The sequence below is a fragment of the Xiphophorus maculatus genome, chromosome 4 (genome assembly GCF_002775205.1).
Source record: "Xiphophorus maculatus strain JP 163 A chromosome 4, X_maculatus-5.0-male, whole genome shotgun sequence".
NCBI classification, from domain to species: Eukaryota; Metazoa; Chordata; class Actinopteri; order Cyprinodontiformes; family Poeciliidae; genus Xiphophorus; species Xiphophorus maculatus.
The window spans coordinates 3782216-3796313 of NC_036446.1; the positions used below are offsets into that span (position 1 = coordinate 3782216).

Below are 14098 nucleotides of genomic sequence, written 5' to 3' on the forward strand. Positions count from 1 at the left end.
ACTTTGCTGTGCTTCATGGCTCTAGACAATTAACTTGAATCTTTATTTCTCCTGCTAGATTTGATTTCATAAAACTTAATTCAAAAGATAAATGAAAAACAAAAATGTTTTAACCAAAAACGCACCACACACACCTGCAGTTTTTGCTTTTTATTGAAAAAAAAAATGGTAATTGAGTATACTTTTTATCAAATACTTTTCACTCTTCAGTAATTTTTTGGATGCTACTCTTACTTGTGTACGATTTTTGCGTCCTGTTTTTTTCAGTGACTGTAACTCTTTTCCTTAGCCTGAGTATTAAACCTACTGAATAACTTTAAGTTTTTGTGCTTGAATTCGTGAAATAAATGAACATTTCAGTAATTTTCAATGGTACCGAGATGCACCTGCGTTTGGACAGTCATTTATGGCCTCCAATGGATGTAGGTAGTGTGATTTTCGACGGCAAGTGAACGCAGCAGAGGCAGAACGCGGCGCCACTTAGCGCCCCCCCCCACCCTACCCCCACCCCTCCCTCGCAGCGCGTGTGCCCGCCGGTAAAGGCGCGCGGCCGGCGGGTTGTGGGGTAGGGGGGATGTTGTGCTCGCTCCTGCTCTCTGACCCCAGTGGCAGCTCCGACTCACTGCACTCCGGCTCCCCCTCCGACACACCGCGGCTGCTCGCTCTCTCTCTCCCCCGCTAACTGTCAGTGTCTCTCGCCCTCCGCTCCGGCTCGCTACCTCTCGCTCTCCTCCCGGTCTGGGTTCTTTCCACCAGAGCCAGCCGAGGTCCCGCCGGGTCGAAGGTTCCTGCCCCGGCCCAGCCTCCCCCAACGCCAACGGTCGCGCCTCGCGCTGCGCGCAGGAGTCTCCGCCGCATGGACCCGAGTCCCTCCGCTGCTTCTTCTTCTTCTGCTTCTTCAACCGCCGCTTCTTCTTCTTCTTCTGCTTCCACCGCGTAGAGGGCGACCCTTTCCGACCCGACTCCCGTTCTCCGGCCGGCTGCAACACCCAGAGAGGAGGGGGAAACGGAAAAACCTCCAGCCCGAAGGTAGCGCAACCTTTCAGCCTCTGCCGCGGAGGCAGAGACGGGGAGGGAGGGGAGGAATTCCTGACACAAAGCCGTCGGTTTAAAGGTGGCTTGTCATTTACGAGGAAGGAGCCAGAGGTTACCGAGGCGGCGCTTTGACACTCACCACCTCTGGGTTATTTTAAATTTATTATTTATTAATATTATTCACGGATCAGAGTTCAAGGGGGAACGGAGTTTTCTTTCTTTGCATGCTGCAAGCGGCTGTGTAGTATAGCTCACGCCGTGTCTGCATGGTGAAATGGGTGAATTTTATTCGCCTTCTGCCCCCCTCCGCCGCTTCCTTCTGCTTACCGGAGTGAGAAGTTAGCTGCCAGGCTCTCTGTTTATTGTGCTGCCAGAAAGAAGCTCCAGTTTCAGCGTGCATAATAATACAATTTAGCAGGCTAAGCTACAGAGCTAGTCGCTGCTGCTGCTACTGTAGCCATAAGGTAGAGAGGAACAGACGAGAGCATGGACACTACAGAGAGACACGCTGCATACTGAAAAAATATAAACATAACATTAATTTATCTACTACAGTGCAGCTTTTGCATCATATTTTAACCCGCCAAAGTTATTTTTTCTTATATAACTATAACTTTGATTGTGTTGATAAAAATAGTGGAGAAAATGTCAAGTTTTAATTTTTTCCTTTTACATACTTCCCATTTGCTCCTTAAACTAGGCAGTATGCATCCTTTCTTTAATAATTTTAAATTGTATATTGACACGTATCCTGAAATATTAAATCATAATCAGTGTTTTTGACATTCCCAGACATGCTCAGATTAAATCCAATTAGCATGTATTTGCATTAATCTATTTTCAAACAAATAAATAAAAATTATATATATTTTTTTCATCTGCACTATCATCTATGCAAATTGACAGAAAATGTAAATCAATGTTCCTGGCAGTTTTTAGCACTTAAAGCTCAGATAATACTCTCATAAAATTGACTTTAAATGCTAAACCTGGCCCTTAAGAGATGAAAAAATCAGAAAATTTGTGATCATTTGCTGTTAACGTTCAGTGTACACAGGTAGAAACATAAAGTTGCCCCCAAGGGTTGAGGGAAGTAATCGCCTTGGTGAAATTTATAGCTTTTCTTTGAAGCTAAATCAATCTTAAAAGCACAGTTCTTGATTCACATGCTGTAATGTTTCTATTTAAACGACTTCAATGTACGGGTTTCATTATGCCAATCTGAATAAATGTGTTTTCCTCATTCTAAAATTAACTACATGCATCATAGGAAGTAGCATCCCACTAACCCAGAAAACATAAATCCATGATTTTTTTTTATAAAATAGGCCAATTTTGAGGGGTTTGCTTCAACTTATTCACTGCATTCTATCGTTTTACGCCTTATGGGGGGAGAAAAAGGCCGATTTTTGTTTTTTTTGACATGTTTTTACCCTTTGAGGTGTGGGAGCATGAGGATGTCTGGTATAAAACACCCACGGTACGGCCACGTTGCCACAGTTAGGAAGGTCAGAGTGAAAGGAGGCGCGCAGGACAGCCGGGTGAGAGACGTCGCTCTTTATCTTGTCCTGCAACATTTTACAGCTTTTAAACAGATTTATTTATAAATAAAACCGTAAAGACGCCAGATCTCTCCTGATTGATTGATTTTGATTGCATCAGTTTGGAATTGGAGTCACTTTTGTGTTGGTTGGTGCAGAAATCAACCTGTTTCACACGTGGATTTGCTGAAGATTAATGAATGCATTGTTCTTTTTTTAGATATTTTAAATTTAATAGACCTCTGAATTTGAGATTGCATCTAGAGTAGTTATGGTTTTCTAATTATGGTAAAAGTTTTGGCTTAATTGTGTTAACATTCCTGTGTAATCTCATCTATTCAGGAGCTTTTGTAGAAAATGTTGTTTTTTAAAAATGTTTGCTCTAGTCTCCAAGCCTTGACTTATTGTTTATCTCAGAATCATTGAATTTAACATTTTTGCGTCTTTTTCTCTCAGAAGTTGATGCAGTTGAAAAAGTATTGAAGAACGTTTAGCTTAATTTTGTTAACATTCCTGTATAATCTCATTTTTTTAGGAGCTTCGTAGAAAATGCTGGTATTTTTTTGTGCCTTTTTAGTCTCCAAACTTTTACTGTAGCATTTATCTCTGAGTACCTGAATTTAACATTTTAGGGTAGCTTTTACCCTAAAAAGCTACCCTTTTTAGGGTAAGTTTAAGTTCATGCATGATTGATTGATTGATTGATTGATCTATCAGTTTTGGGATTGGAATCACTTTTGTTTTTGTTGTGTGCAGAAATCAGCCTGTTTCATGTGTTTCTGTTTTTAGATATTTTAAATAAAATATCCTTGTGCATTTGAGATTAAATCCATAGTAATTTTTCTTTTCTTTTTTGCCCTAAGAAGAAATCTGGTAAAACCTTTAGGTTAATGTTGCTAACATTCCTGGACAGTCTCTTCTTTTTAGGACCTTTTGTAGAAAATATTTGGAAGTTTTTTTTTTACAATGTTTTTTAGTCTGAATCCCTGAACTTAACATTTTTGCGTTGCTCTGTTCTCGTTTGTGCAGACTGCAGCGTGTGTTGGTCGAGTCGATCGGCCGGGAAGCCACAGCCGGCCCCGCTGCCGCTCCTGCTGCTGGGAGACTTCCTGGGCTTACCGAGCGGCTCCGAAGGATGACCGCCGCACGGCTCGTTGCTGAATCCCGGTGAACGAACGGCGTCTCATGTCCAAACGGCGGAAGGATGGCTCATGGCAAAGTGACCATCACGGTGGACGAGTACAGCTCCAACCCCACGCAGGCCTTCACGCATTACAACATCAACCAGAGCCGCTTCCAACCTCCACATGTCCACATGTAAGTGCACAAGCATTTATTTTACAAGTTGGAAACTTTTGTTCGATGTCTAGCACACCTGCAGGTTCAGACAAATACAACAATAAACTAGGGCTGAAATAATCGTGATTAATCGATTATTTACTAACTTTCTCTCTGCAAAGGCAACAAATGAAGTATAAGACTTACTTCTCTGATCCTTAGTTTGCCTGTTGCTTCCAAATTGCTGCATGAAGTGGTCATGTGTTGCATTTTGTGACAAAATATTTCCTGTAAATGGACTAATACACTCAAGGCTGGAATGATTAAGCGTGATTAATCAATTATGGAAATAAGAGATGCTAAAAAACTTCTGCGCCACTTTCCTCTTAATTAGCAAAGAATCACGTAGAGGACATACTCCACTGATCTTTAATGATCTTGTAATCGATTATTGAAATAATCGTTAATTAATTTAGTATTTGATTAATTGTTAACTGGATTAAACAAACTCTAAAAATACATTTGATGAAAGACCAACATTCTCAGAGCAGTAAATAAACCAAAAATGTACAAAAGATATAAATATTCTGCATTTAATATGAAATAAAAAAACCTTCGTAGTCTATAAATGTTATACCCAAAATTTTAGCTTCACCTTATTCAAATTATGTAAAAATAATAATTCAAATATTTAACATACTAGCCCTAAACTGTATTGATTTTAAGTCATGCAGAAAATTATGAACTTTCCACATGTAGATGCATCCTTTGCCACAAATGGTCAAGTGTTCAGTAAAGGAATGCATTTGTTGCAATTTAGGCAATAAAATGATTTTCTTATTTAAAAAAGCAACTTTTACTTAATTTGCATTATTCATTGCATTTTTAATGCTGCAAAAGAAAAGCTTAATGAACTTTTTTTTATCAGATTATTCGTGATAACAATTGATAGAGTAATCGATTACTAAAACAATCATTAGTTGCAGCCCTAAAATAAAAACGCGTGGACAGAATGAGCTCAAACAGGAGTCCAATCAGGATGATGTAAAGTACATTTAACAGAAGCTCAGAGAGAGAAGCTCTGATTATAAAGTTTAAAAGTGTCAGTTGTTTGTTTTTAATGTTTTAAACAGCAATTAAACAAAAGTCTGGAACAGTATGGAGTTTGATTGAAATGTTTGAGTTATTCTTCCATTTATCCGTCCAGTTGTCTCTGGCCTTTCCTGGAAACAGTAGAAATACAGAGTGTGAGAAGTTTCTGGAAAAAAATAAAAGTTTGAGAACAAGTCTAGAAAAATCAGGAGTTCTGACTTGGAAAAACCTGTTGGACTCCTTCATTATTATCTGACTTGTAAAGACAGTCACCAAAAACTGGAGAAAGGTGCTCTGTTGCCGATACAAGCCAAAGCTTCTCTGTATTCTACCTTTTTTCTGCCTATGCATCACCGCAGTTTTTGCCTGGTTGTCATTAAGATGCACATATTTACTGTATCGGTTGCTTGTGGCCGCGCTGGTCGGATGTGGTAAAGTTGGGCTTCTCATTAGCGGGTCTCTGCGATGCGACCTGTTAACCCTCTCTGCTTTTACACACATCGGAGCTGTTTTTGTCTTAAAACCAGCCCGTTTTTCAGCTGTTTGACCCTTTGTGTTTAGCCGAGCATTTTTGTGGCATTTTAAGTTTTATTGAACTTGAATTGAATTGAATTATTTAAATAATCATTAACTAATTTAGACACAGACAAAAAAAGAAAGTTTGCTGAAAAAACCACATACAGAGAGCTGTAATTAAGCCAAAGCTGTACAAAAAGTTTAGACAGCCCTTAAATTTTCCATTTAAGATGAAAAAATCTTCTTGGTCTGTAAATGTGTTCTCCCTAGAACTATTCAAATAGCATTTTTAGCTCCACCTGGTTCAAATTCTGTCGATTTTCTGAAAATTAATCAATCAGACAAAAAAAAAACTGGCACTTTAGAATGACCTTTAGCTGCAGCTCTATTAAAGATAACTAAAGTATGACCACACAGTTCAAATATATTTTGCTTCCAGCATGTTATAAAAGCTTCTGTTGTGGTTTAGCGGTTAGCAGCCCTTCAAAAGAATGCTTGTAATTTTTGTGGCGGAAATATGTTAAAGTTTAATTGTTCAGGGTGCAGAAACAATGCATCTGAACAGATTTAAAGCCTGTTGAATGAAAGTTTAGATTCTTGAATAAATTTGGACTGAATCAGGGTTGGATGATGAGCTCTCAGCAGACTTCAGAGCTGAAAGATCGACCAGCTGCACAGCTTCACTTTTGGCAGTCACAGCGCCTGGCCACAAGTTTTAACTGCTTTCTACAGTTTCAGTTTTTTTAAGCATTGTTCTTTTGGTTCTTATGGTTCCCACTATTCACTCTGTTCTTGTAAACAGGATTATTTTAGGGAGATGGAATTATGTAAACAGCTAAATTGGAGCCTTACCTTCCTCTTGGCGTTCGGAAGCGTGCACAAATGTGGCACTGTGTTGTTTTGGGAATTCCTCAGCTGCAGATTTTCGCTGCCAGCACAGTGAGTGCCGAATGTGGAGAAGGAGACAAACGTAACCCTTTCAAGCTCTGTTATGTCAATGGTTTTTGTAAGAGTTCATAAACCAGGTCAGAGGATTTAATATGAAGGTGGGCACCTTCTGTTTTTCTGTTTTAGATAAAACAAAAGTAACAAAGTGCCTGTGCTGTAATATGAACTCTAAGAAATGTAATCTTTGCTGAAATTTCACTGTTTTGATTATTTTGTAGTTTGTTTTGGTAAAAACAGCAAGGTGGGTCTGGTTGCTATGCAGCGTCTGCTCAGATTTTCAAGTTCAATTAAAGTTCATGATAAGAAGTGCTGGTCATTTTGCGACTTTCCCATTTTGCACATTGGAAGTTTTGGTTGCTTTACAACTCAGGCGGAAGTGAGAGCTCTGTGCAACGCAAGTAATAACCCGGCCGGAACACAGTGTGCTAAATAATGAAATATAATTTAACGAAGCTTCGAGGCAGATAAATTTTCCTTGAGGAATTTTAATAATCGAGGTACTCGAATCACTCGAGGAATCGTTTCAGCCCTACTTTCTACCAAAAACTGGATCGCAAAACTCTTGAGTCTGGTGTTTTGGTCTCAACTAGACACTTTTTTGATGGACAATTTTGTTTACAGAGACTTCAGTGTCCATTTTATTTCGGTCAGGCTAAAGTTTGAGTCAAGCACAGACGTATTCGTTGCACTCTGTGACTTGAGGCGGTTGAGGCTACCGCTAGCTAGCTGGTAGCTTAGCTAGCTTTTTTTTTTTACATCCATGAGTAAGTTTATCATCTTTTGTATGCGTCTTAAATTTCATTCATCATGGTCTTATAAAGGTCTTAAAAAGTTTTATTTTTGAGTTGGTCAAACCTGCAGAAATTCTGTACATCTAATAAAACCTTAAAACCTAAAGAATGATATAATGGAAAGTTGCAGCATTTTAAAACCTTCTAATACATTGGTTCTGCTATTAAAAGGCGTACACTCAGTAGCTGTTTACAGCAACATGGCAGACAGGCTACAGCAATAACAAAGTAACTAAAATGGTGGTGGAGCTGCAATCATAACACTAGCTGCGTTTCCATGACAAATGTGCACAAAACTTTGTTGATAATCTCAAAAAATTTTGCAATTCTGTTTCCATTAAATAAAAAACTCAATTAAAATTACGCATGAACCAGTTTTTCACAAGTCATTAAAAACGGTGCCGTCATCCTCTAACCACTTCCTGTCATCTTCTTTGTAATTTCTGCCAGTAGTAACATCTGATTGTTGATCACATGACGTGTCTGATGTGAAAAGTGAAAATCTTTTTTAAATTGACGTGTTTTCGTTAGGCGGATTTTTGTCCCCGGAATTCCAATTTGCATAATTTTACGGTTAAAGAAAACGAAGCTTGTAAATCAAAGCAAAGCCAGTAAAGAAGAAACAGATTTTGCCGATGATTGTGCATTTTGACTAAGTTGGTTGTTCATCTTTTAAAACGTGTGCAGATTTATTTTTGGGACTTGTAAGAAGAAAATGCTTAAAGCTTTTCTTAAAAAACTGCAGTGTCATCTGCAGACGGTTTATTTTCGCTGCAGCACATAAAGGCAGATTGAAGGTGATGCTGCCTTAAGGTTGACGCCGTAAACCGGAGCTCTTCTTATTGCTTCTTTTGGATGCATTAAGCTGCAAATCTGCAGGCGTTGGATTAGTGAAACCTTTACATTTCCGGTTTCTTGGAAAAATTTTGGGATTTTTTAAAATATAAATTGATTCCTTTGCTTTTTGTGCAGTCCTGTTGAATTTTTTTTATTCCTCGTTCGTTGTGTTCGGAGGTGAAGTGTGTGTCGATGGGGCGGTTGTATGGAAGCAGAGGGGCCTCTCAGCAGATATGTGTTTGGATAAATACATTAGGCTGTTTCCTGGGTTCCACAGAGCCTGCAGTGTTTTACCCTGTCATTCTTTGACTCAACCTAGGAGCCATGCGATGACACACACACACACACACACCCTGAGAGACACACACGTGTCTCTGAGCCCATCCCCCCCTCCATGTTCAAGTGCTTATAGAATAAGAGCTCTGTTCGAGGAAAGCAAAGGCTTGTTTAGATTTCCCGGATAATGATCCGAGTCGTTCCTCTCCTTCGTTCGCCGCATTCAGGGGGGAAATAAAATGCGAGCTTCTCTGACAGAAAATGAAAGACATTTTTTTTTCTTTTTGGAAATTTAATCCTACGTCTAATGTTTTCCCTTCCCTCTCAGACAGAAATATTGAGATTTCTCCAAAAAGGGGGTACAGCGGTACCTTTTGTGTGGTGAAAACACGCATGTGGAGCACGTAGGCAGCCGTGCATGCTCACAGAGAGCCGCAGATAGACGCTAATGCCTCGGAACGTGACCCTGAAGTCAGAGCGGGTTTTCTTCGGAGCATGGGACGACCCAGTCTGGCCCTGTTTGTCAGTTTATTTTTCCGCGCCGTCTGTATTTTTGTTCCCTCTCCTTTTTGTCGTCGTCTTGTGAAACGAAACGCTCAGCAACTTGGAGCATATGCTTCCAGTTGGGGATCTAATCGAGCCGGATTTGGCCGAGATGCAGTCAGGGAGCTCGGATTAAAAAAAGGAATGTCCCAAAAATGTTTACAGCAAACTATTCTGGTGTTTTCTGAAAATAAACATTTCAAACAAGCGTTTAATTTCCTCTGGCTTTGTTCTCAAGGGATTTTCTCCATGGATTTAATCCTAATAGTCCAGCTAGCTACTAATGATTATGTTCATGGTCAATTAACTTGTTGATTTATTGTGCTGTAATTAATTCTTTAAACATCTCTTATTATAAAAAGAGAGCCTAATATGACCTTCCAAAGGGCCTTAATTTATCTTTTACTGATCTACTTTACTTTTGCCTAAAGTAAAATACCTTTTACCTTCAATTAAGTGGAAATATAAACCTTTCTATTTTAAAAGCGATTCATTTCAGAATAAGCGATCCAAATATTAAATAACATGTAATTAATCAAGTGAAACTGGTTGGATTATGCTTGGATGTTTTGCGGTTAAATCTCTTCATGCAAAAATTGTTTTAATTGCATCAAGCTAAAGTCTTAAATTTCCAGATTAAAGTGATTCTGTTCAAGTGGGAACTTTGTTCTGTCATTAAGTTATTTGAAGGAGGGACCAGGTGGCTAAATCTAGAACTACGCTTCACATGTGGACTAATGTCAAATCATGTAAACTTGTTTTTTTATTGTTAAAGCAAATTCTCAACATATTACCCTTGAAGTTCAGCCCTCTTGGGCTTTGATTAGCCTGAACTTTTATCTATTTGGAGTTTGATTAACCTTTAGTAAGTGGAGTTTGATTACCCTGAACTTTAAGTTATTTGTAGTTTAATTTACCTGAACCTTTGGCTCTTGGAGTTTGATTAGCCTGTATGATTAGGCCTTTGGAAAACTACCCTTCTTACTAAAAATGATTCCTTTGGAGAACGTTTGTGACCAATAAGGTGGTAATTACTTTATTGATTAAAGAATTAGGAAATTATTGGTAGAAGTTACTAAAAGGAACAAGTTTATATTTTCTATATATAATATGCTGCAATCAAAGAATAGAACGCTGCTTAAGAATAACCATAAAATATGATGATTTATGTCATAATAATTTAATATTTAGCATAAAATATAAATGTCAAAAAGATGTTTAGTTTTGTGTAATTTTCTCTCGTCCTGCAGTCGTATGGGGTGTTTCTTATATCTAGATGGAATCAATAACAAGCCGTCTTTTGGTCTAAAAACTACCAACTCTAGCTTTTAGCCTGCTTGTTTCTTGTCTGTGCATTCTTAGAGGAGCAGTGGACTAAACTTGGTTCTGGTCCGATGCAGACATGGGATTTTTCTTCTTCTGTATACCACAGCCCAAACTTCCACTGCTTTTATTTATTTACACAGAATCCCCACTTGCATATAAACAGAGAAATCTGACTCCCAAAAACATCCAAGTCCAAAGTTTAGCCCTTTAAATCCAATTAACCTGAACATAAAACCGTTATTTTACTATACAGATCTGCACAATCTTCTCTAAAATATCCAGATTCTCTCTCCCTTTACTTCAGATGCCCTATTAATTATTCCTGTCCTCTGAATATAAATGTGGAGAGCATGATTATGCATCATTTGACGATGATACCGGGCGGCACCCCATTCATTTTCAACTCTCTGCTCCTTTAGGGTATTTTTATGTGCCATCGTTCTTGTCATAAAGTATTGGATGGATTTTGAACACAGTTACTGAAAAGAAAATTTATTTTGGCTCTCCATTAATACATTTTTCTGTTCTTTGGATTTTCTGCCATACAGAAATAATTTGATCAAAATTTCCCAGGGTTTTACAACCCATATTTAGGAACTGCATGTTAGTCAACATTACAACTCTGTCAAAAAAGCTTCATTGTTAAAAAACAAAACATGAAGTCATATATGCTAATTATTAGCTTAAGTAGAGAATGAACAAACACTTCTACTTTAACAATGTTTTTTCTATTTCAAAATATGAGCTATGCTGATGAGTGAAATGTGACCTAGCTACACTAAAAGATTTACTAAAACACAGCTCTGGCTGCAAAAAACCCTTTATTCTTTATATTGAAACAAACGATTATTTTAGTAATTGATTAATCGATAATTCTGACGATTAATCAATCAGATAAAAAAATGGTGCATTGTACAGATTTTTCATTTAACCACAATATACAATACTAGAAGTATAATACTAGAAGAAATAAATACTAAAAGTTTTTCTTTTTAAAAAAAAAATAAAATGAACATTCTATTGTGTAAAATGCAACAACATGGCATTCCGTTAATAATAATTGAATGAAGCTCAAGCTGCTATTTGAGGAGTTTTGGTTGAAACATATTTACAGACAAAGATGTTTTTATCTTAAATGCAATATATAAGTGCATTTTTTTGAGTTTGTATACTCCAGTTAATGATTATTCAATTGCTAAATTAGTTGCAAATCATTTCAGTAATCGAGTATTGCGATTAATTTGATTAATTGTTTAAACCCTAATAGAGATGCAAGTAATTATGCTGTTTTTGGTACTAGAGTTTTATTAATGGGATCCTATTTGAAAACTGCAGAAATTAGAGAAGTCAAACATGGATTGGGATATTCTGCACCGAATTCATATGTTTTAAAGTTGGTAAAACAAGTTTTTTTTTTTTTTAAAAATCTTGCTTTAAATGTAAGGTTGCCTCATCTTGAGCTGGATGTATTATTACCCCTGTGTAAATATGTATTTCTAAATATACATAAAAATAAATCAACAGACAAATCCAATTTAAACAGCAAATGAAAACCAGAACGATATAAACAGTTGTAGTTCTTTCAAGTTCATCCTTAATTGCAATTGTTTTGTGCACACCAAACTAATTGGACAGTACTAACCCATGAATATTAGTCACAATGTGCTTTTACTTTCACTTTAGAGGACATTTCTGGACTGAAAATAAATAAACCATTAAAAGAAGCATCCAATTTATCACCTTAAACCTGTTTTTAGCTCTCTGCTTTCATTTTGTAGCTTTTATTTTGTTTCTGTTGGCCTGCCGCTGCTTGTCGGCAGGAGCGGAGGGGATTTTGTAACAGGAGAACCTTTGATTAAGTTCCCTCTCCGCCCTCTGACCTGCTGCTGGAGTCTGGCAGGTCTGCGATGATGGAGTTGATGGTGATGTTGTGGGTTAAGTGATGGTTGACACTACACAGGACCTATTTTTTATTTATTTTTTTGTTTTGTTTTTTTCATGGAAGATTAAGTCCTTTTGATGCCTTTGAGATTTTGTCCCTCTGAGCCTCTTGAACCTGGCACGGCGTGGCGAGGCACAGGTCCCCGATGATGTCACTTCCACCTCAAACATGTAATAGAAGCACAGCGCTCTGAGCCTGCAACTTGTCAACATGACAAGTCTTTATTTGTGCAGCTTAAAGCATGTTTAGTTTGACCTGACAGATGGCTTTTTCAAGACTCTAACACTTGTTAAAGGTTTTTCTGTAAATTCTTGTTTTCTGTTATACTTCTCCAGTAAAATTGATGATTAACTTAGTTCTGAGATCTGTGGGTAAATGTAACCCCAAAGGGATCTTTCTGCAGAGTGTTTTCTTTTCATTTACTTGGTATTTTGTTGGTTGAATTATGCTCAATGTAATATGCAGCTGCATTAGCTTTTCCAGATTGCTCTTTCTTTTATTCAACAAGTCAGAAGAAACATAAGGTGCATTCACACCAGCACTGTTTAGTCCACTTTTATTGAACTCCAGTTTGTTGTCTAGAAAGTCTATTTCATTTGGGAAGATGTGAATTGGACCAAAAAACGTAAACTCTGGTCCGTCTACAAACCTACGTCTCACATTATTCTTTATCCACAAAGATATATGGGCTAACATTGGTCTCACTGCAAGCTCAGGTTAGTGGCATAAATATAGCATCATACACAAAAGTTTGGTGTTAATATCTGCTAACATCTATGCTAGCTAGCTAGCACTCTGTCTCATCTAGCCGCGGCTAGTCTCCACTGTTCCTTGGACATCAGAGAAAGAAAGCGTCCAACGTTTTTTGATTATTTATGACTTGTGGTTTTATTGGATGAAGTTGTTGGCGTGTAAACAAGTAGAGACAGGAAGTGATAAAAAAAGAGACACCTGACCTCAGATTCCCTGATATTATGTTGCCATTGTACCTTCAACTGTTTCATCAAAGATACTTTTTAAGCCATGTTTGCTGTCAATTAGTGGTGGATAAAAACGGCAATTTAACATAAACAAACAAGGCGTAGCCTGGCGGGGGGGCAAATAAAGCTTGGTGGCCTGACAGGGGAACCCCTGTGCGTACATATATATATATATACACTGTGTACTGTGTATGTATATATATATATATATATATATATATATATATATATATATATATATATATATATATATATATATATATATATAAACCTTCCCTGTTTTCATTAAATGCTTTAAAACCAGACATGCCCCAATTCGATGTTAATATCTGTATCGATCTTGATATCGGATATCGGTGACAATGTGTTTCATCCATAATGGCAGTTCTAGTCAGTCTAGTTCTATGCTTTGTGCTCTGATCAGTGTCGCGCTTTATTTATTTTACATTATATTTATTATTCCTAACTGCACTTTCTGAACCATTTGAATGAAGTTTGTTGCTGTTTATTTTTACATGTTTGACCAAAATAGTCAACCTTTTTTTTTCAATTTCTTTATCATTGATTTTATATTGGCTGTTATTCTCCTAATTGCGCTGACTGAACAAATTAAAGTTTTTACATGTTTGACCAAACATATGAAGCTATTGATGCAGTTATTAAATAAATTTGTAATTATGTACATTTATCTCCATATATAAAAAAAAAGAAATGTTTAAAGTCAATTTTGTATCGGATTGGTATTGGCCGATACTAAACCTCAGATAACTGTATCTGAATTGGAAGTGAAAAAAGTGTATTGGTACATCTGAAACTGAAACGTCCCACTATTGTATTTGGTCCCTAAATGCATCAGACAGCAGTATGCTTTGATAAATAATTATAATGGGTATGGAAATTATTCCTACACCTTTAAATTTTTAACTCCGAATGCTTATGACCATGTGATATTTCACTTTTTCCTTTGTAATAAATGTGCAAACATTTCTATAT

The 14098-nt window shown here is 37.3% G+C and overlaps 1 protein-coding gene across 2 annotated transcripts in view; it reads left to right on the forward strand.

Moving 5' to 3' along the window:
- Positions 1–520: 520 nt before the first annotated feature.
- The window catches only part of mpped2 (metallophosphoesterase domain containing 2), a 68996-nt gene continuing 55418 nt past the window's right edge, over positions 521–14098 (forward strand). Inside the window, exons 1-2 of one of the 2 annotated variants that reach the window (XM_005807520.2) lie at positions 521–1029; positions 3606–3893. In XM_005807520.2, coding sequence (XP_005807577.1) covers positions 3781–3893 — 113 coding nt within the window. In that variant the 5' untranslated portion in view covers positions 521–1029; positions 3606–3780. Of the gene's footprint in view, positions 1030–2411; positions 2577–3605; positions 3894–14098 lie in introns of those variants that run through there. The other variant, XM_023332988.1, reaches the window with a different exon arrangement.